We start from the raw sequence: 6,000 nt of genomic DNA, 5'->3' as shown, positions 1-6,000 counted from the left end.
ACTTCCAAATAATATTTTTTCCAATTTTTGTAATTGCTTATTTAGTTCACAGGTATGAACATACATTTCTATGATTCTTTTTTTTTTTGGTTTGAACTAGCCCACCATCAATTTCTGATCAAGATTTTAATGAGGGCTGGGCGCAGCGGCTCACACCTGTAATCCCAGCACTTTAGGAGGCGGAGGTGAGAGGATTGCCTGAACCCAGGGGTTTGAAATCAGCCTGGGGAACTCGGTGAGACCTCGTCTCTACAATAAAAATAAAAAAATTAGCCAGGTGTAGTGGTGCATACCTGTGGTTCCAGCTACTTAGAAGGCTGAGGCAGAAGGGTTGCCTGGGCACAGCAGATTGAGCATGACACTGCACTCCAGCCTGGGTGACAGAGTAAAACTCTGACTCAAAAAAAAAAACAAGATTTTACTGATGAGTTCTTTAAATTCTTCAGTCACCATCTGTAAGAAACTTTTGACAAGTAGGTGATAAAATTTATTTTATTGATTTTTTTTAATGAGCAGGAGACTTGGGTAAGGCTTGCTCACGAGTGGAGAGTAAGCAGGCCTGAGGATGTCAGCTGCCCTGGCCCTGCCCAGCTGCCAGAGGGCTTAGGGATCCACCATTCATTAGAATACATCAGTCTGCTGCCCTCACTAGCAGAGTAAATTAGCCTCTTCCTGCCTCTGTCTGCCCATCAAGGAGATACAGTAGTACCTACTTGCTAGGGTTGTTAAGAGGATTAAACAATGCTGTGCCTGCCACATAGTGTTATATATTTATAAATAAAATAAAGGCCAGGCATGGTGGCTCATACCTGTAATTCCAGCACTTTGGGAGGCCAAGGTGGAAGGATTCCTTGAGTCCAGGAATTCAACACCAGCCTGAGCAACATAGCCAGACCTCATCTCTACAAAAAATGAAAAAACAAGCCAGGCACGGTGGCATGCACCTGTAGTCCCAGCTACTTAGGAGACTGAGGTGGAAGGATTGCTTGAGCTCAGGAGGTCGAGGCTGTCATGAGCCATGATTGTCATGATTGTGCCATTGCACTCCAGCCTGGGTGACAGAGTAAGACCTCTACTCAAAAAAAAAAAAAAAAAAAAAAATTAAATTAAAAAATTGAGAGGCTCTGGAGTACACACTCACATCTCATGCTTACAGCCTGCCAGAACCGGGTTCTAAATTCTGACTCACTCCCACTCTCTAGATGTGGAATATCAGCAGGTTACTCAACCTCTCAAAGTCTTGGTTTCCTGGCTCATATGTGACAATAGCCTTGGTATCCATGGTATGATGACATACAGATTAAAAAGAACAGTTCACATAAAGTGCTTGAAACATCACAAGTGCTGTACAAATGATAGCTACTAGGAAGTGGCGGAGTGAGGACGTGAACTCAGGTGTGCCGAGCTCTTGTAACTGTGACCTGTGATTGCCCATGCCTACCTACTGTGACTTAATGCCTCTCAAACAAAAAGTGCTTCACCCGTCAGATCCTCTTCTACAGTTTAAGTCCCTCCACTCAGATTGAATTTTTCAATCCTTTAACGTTTTTCTCTTCCTCATCTACAGATTCCTAGAGTGGAATCTCTAAAAAGCAATCCCAAGAATGGTCAGAGAAATTGCATTGAGGGATTTCCTTGGTGAAGGGCCCGAGAGGTTGCCGGTGACCACTGTCTTTCCAAATCTCAAGGAAGTTCAACACATCCTTCACATTCTTCCTCATTCATATTTTATTAGGAAGTCATATCAGAAAATCAGTTATACAACTTTAAATACTAAGTGAATCATTCTTATCAAATACATGAAAACTGGAACCCAAGTCATTTATGGCATTTCATTTTACAAATACTTTTACATTTAATAGTCATGAAAAAGAAAAGAACTTTAAAAAACAACTTTGACTCTGTACAAATGTTAGTATCAAGGAACAGATGAAGCTTAAAATTTAAGGTCTGCAAGATAAGTGAAAGAAGTCACCATTTATTAAAATATAACATCCTCGTCTCTTTCCACTATATACATATATATTTTTTGTCTTTAAATAAATATATATTATGTATTTTTAATGATGACTTTGATTGGCAACATTCATCTGGTGCTTTAAGGCCATAGAGTTTACTTGGTAAGGAAAAAAAATATTGAAAACATCAAGCACAGCTGGGGTCTCCTAAAGCGAAGAATTTGCTTGATTTTGGAATGTCTCCTCCCAGTTTTCCTCACATTAGGACTTCTGAGCCTTCTGAGGAGTCATCAGCAAATAGAAGTTCATCTGGCGATGGGCTCCCCAAGGGCAGCGTGCTAGCATGGGACCAGGAGACCCCGTTTCTTATAGGCTTGTCCTCCAGGAACACACTGTTCTTTTCAGCCATGACTGTACCAGAGGGGGTGGGAGCCAGATCTTCCCATTCCTCATTGCTGCCATTCAGGACGTATCGTCCTTCGTGAGGTCTGTTCTCATGAACTTCTGCTGTGACCACGCTGATGGCAGCGCCGGGAGTGCACGAAGCAATGATCGAGGCAGGGTCGATGTGCAAGTCCAGTGGAGCAAGCGTGGAGCCCTCAGCCAGGTCCTCATAGCCCTCCAGTAGCTGTGTGTTGATGTAAATGACGCCTGCTTGGTCCTGGATGTCAGGCAAACTTTCTAAGAGCTTTTCTAGCTGCAGCCTCAACACCGAAAAGGTGGGTCGATCCAAGGGATCAGCTCTCCAGCAAGAGTACATTATTTCATACCTAAAAGTCACAAAAAAGTGAATTATCTCCTGGCACAGCACTCAGGTCCCTTAGTGCGATCCACCCCCTCTGTTTTCATCTAATCTTTGATTTTTAAAATTAACTTATTTTATTTTAAAGATGTGGTATACAATTCAGTAATCTTTGATTTTTATCATATTTTAATCAACATTCATTCTTCATTTTATGAAAATTGTTGAGTTTTTTTGGTGGCCTATTACTTATAAAACTTTTGTAAGTGTTCCATGGGTATTTGATAAGAAAGCGGCTCTGCTTCCAGGAATAACAGAGACTTTGCAAATAAGAGTTTTTTCTTTATATAGGGGTTGGTAAACTTTGGCACATGAGCCAAATTTGGCCCACAGTCTGCTTCATAAATAAAGTTTTATTGGAACATAGCTATGACTATTTGGTTACTGTTGTCTATAATTGCTTTTGCTACAATGGTAGAATTGAAAGCCAAAAATATTGACTATTTGGCACTACACAGAAAATATTTGCTCACCTCTGTCCTATGCCATCAAACTGGGTTGTTACAAGGAGAGCTGAGTTGCATGGGAACCCAGGGCTAGGGGTAACAAGGCCAGAAGCAAAAGTGAGGGTGGGGGGGGTAGGTGTGTGTTGTGTATCACTCCATCTAGTCTTCTCAACAGCCCTGTCATCATCACTTTGTAATGAAGATGAGAGTGAGCTCAGGGATGTTACAGAACATGCCAGGCAAATGTGGGTACCAGGGAGCAGTAGGGGAACCAGATTCAGACTGGACAACTCCTACATCCATGGACTCCACATGATCTCTTCTGCTGCATTCTACAAAGGATGACTCTCTTCTGAATAGTTTTCTCATTCCCAGTGTTCAATATAATTATGAATTATGATGGAGGGACATTTAAAGGAGCACAGTAAAACAGAGAGAGATGAGGCCAGGCGCAGTGGCTCAAGCCTGTAATCCCAGCACTTTGGGAGGTCGAGATGAGAGGATTGTCTGAGCTTAGGGGTTTGAGCCCAGCCTGGGCAACTTGGTGAGACCTCATCTCTACAATAAATTAAAAAATAAGCCAGGTGTGGTAGCGCGTGCCTATAGTTCCAGCTACTTGGAAGGCTGAGGTGGAAGGATGGCCTGAGCCCAGGAGGTCAAGGCTACGGTGGCTGCGAATGTGCCACTGCACTTCAGCCTGGGCAACAGAGTGTGACTCCAACTCAAAACAAACAAACAAACAAAAAAACCAGAGAAATGACAATTAGGAATCCCTAGGTTGAGATGAAGGGTGAATTATACCATCATCTCATTTTGCTCCTTTCCTGTGTTGATAAACTGGTTATGCATATGTCATAGGATTAAAAAAAAACAATTCAAATTTAAATCATCTGATGCCTGAAGTAGATTACTGGTATCTTATGAGCAATTCCATATTTACATTTAGTTACAGCCTACAGATCCACTGACTAATTCTACTAACATGGCTCATATACAACACACAGATCTCATGTAGATGTGTAAAATATCTTTTCGTTTGTCTAGTGTCTCTGCTTTAATCCACACTTACACATGCTTCTAGAAGGCGGAGATATGCAAAGCACCACCCATGTAAAGAGAATCCTGGATGCAGGACTCCTAGACAACGGCACAGCGCATCTCCATGTCTCATGATTCTCATTCTCGTCTCAGACTTAGTTCTTTTTCATTTCCCCGCCTTACCTTTATTAGATGGCCTTTTAGACTTGGCAAAAGACTTCTGTTTCTACTTGGGGGGGCTTTCATGGCATAAATCAATTTGCATGGTTCTGTTTTCCACAGAGCCTTGATTGTTTGAGGTCTGAGATGAGCTTTGAGACATTTTGTCCTCAGGAACATAATCTTCTTTTCATTAACTTCATCAAAGGGCTGTGCTATTTAATTTACTTTCATTTATTGCATGTCTTAGGACAAAGTGTTTACATAATTCATCTTTTTTTCATATAAAATAGAAGCAACATCACTTTGAAATTTCTTTTACATTCAACACTTTATAAAATACATAAAAATATAAATATGACTTTTAAAGACATGGTGAGCATGTCTACTGTCTAACCTACTCCCACAAAAGGGCGATTTCATAGTAGTGGACCAAGGGGGTTAACAGGAAGCTCTATACCTGGTAAGTAATAGTAAGGCTGTGATGTTTAGTAGTTTACATTTTATGAATGGCAAGAAAAAATATGTTTGGTAATTTGCCCTTGAAAATGGTCATTTTTGTTTTCCTGTTGAGATTTGATAAAAGATGCAATCATATAGGTTGCCAGGGGCTAGGAGCAGGGGAGAATGGAAGTAGCCTAATGGGTACAGAGTTTCAGTTTTATTTTATTTTTTGAGTTGGAACCTCACTCCATTGCCCAGGCTAGAGTGCAGTGGCATGCTCACGGCCACCCTAGTGTCAACCTGCTGGGCTCCGGTGATCCTTCTACCTTAGCCTTCCAAGTAGTCGGACATACAGATGCGCACTACCATGCCCAGCTAATTTCTTTGATTTATCATAGAGACAAGGTCTCGCCAAGTTGTCCGGGCTGGTCTCAAACCTGCAGGCTCAGGCAATCCACTTGTCTCAGCCTCCCAAAGTGCTGGGATTACAGACTGAGCCACCGAGCCCAGAGAGTTTCAGTATAAAATGAAAAAAGTTTTAAGGCTGCAGTGGCTCACACCTGTAATCTCAGCACTTTGGGAGACAGAGGCAGGAGGATCTCTTGAGCCCAGGAGTTTGAGATCAGCCTAGGCAACATAGTGAGACCTCATTTCTACAAAATAACAAAAAAAAAATTAGCTGGGGCCAGGCGTGGTGGCTCAGGCCTATAATCCCAGCACTTTGGAAGGCCAAAGTAAAAGGATCTCTCGAGCCAAGTTTGAGGCCAGCCTGAGCAACATAGTGAGACTTCGTCTTTACAAAAAAATCAAGAAAAATAGCTGGGCATGGTGGCATGTGCCTGTAACTCTAGCTACTTGGGAGGTTAATGCTGAAGAAGTTGAGCTACAGTGAGGTGTGATCATGCCACTGCACTCCAGCCTGGGTGACTCAAAAAAAAAAAAAAAAAATTAGCCAGGCATAGTGGCATGTGCCTGTAGGTCCAGCTGCTTGAGAGGCCAAGGTGGAAGGATCGCCTGAACCCAGGAGGCCAAGGCTGCTGTGAGCCATAATCATGCCATTGCGCTCCAGTCTGGATGACAGAGTGAGACCCTGACTCTAAAATAAAATAAGGTGAAAAGAGTTCTGAAGATGGATGGTGATGATAGTTATTCA

General features: G+C 42.2%; 1 protein-coding gene across 1 annotated transcript in view; it reads right to left on the bottom strand.

Moving 5' to 3' along the window:
* Positions 1 to 1,736: 1,736 nt before the first annotated feature.
* Positions 1,737 to 6,000, bottom strand: part of MERTK (MER proto-oncogene, tyrosine kinase) — a 127,374-nt gene continuing 123,110 nt past the window's right edge. Inside the window, exon 19 of the mRNA XM_008057096.2 lies at positions 1,737 to 2,728. Within this exon, the coding sequence (XP_008055287.1) occupies positions 2,215 to 2,728 (514 nt within the window). The 3' untranslated portion in view covers positions 1,737 to 2,214. The remainder of the gene's footprint in view (positions 2,729 to 6,000) is intronic.

This window comes from Carlito syrichta, unplaced genomic scaffold (genome assembly GCF_000164805.1).
Source record: "Carlito syrichta isolate Samal-C Ts95f unplaced genomic scaffold, Tarsius_syrichta-2.0.1 Scaffold302727, whole genome shotgun sequence".
In the NCBI taxonomy this organism is placed as follows: Eukaryota; Metazoa; Chordata; class Mammalia; order Primates; family Tarsiidae; genus Carlito; species Carlito syrichta.
Note: the sequence above shows the minus strand (reverse complement) of the source record. Positions and strands in the feature narration are given on the sequence as shown.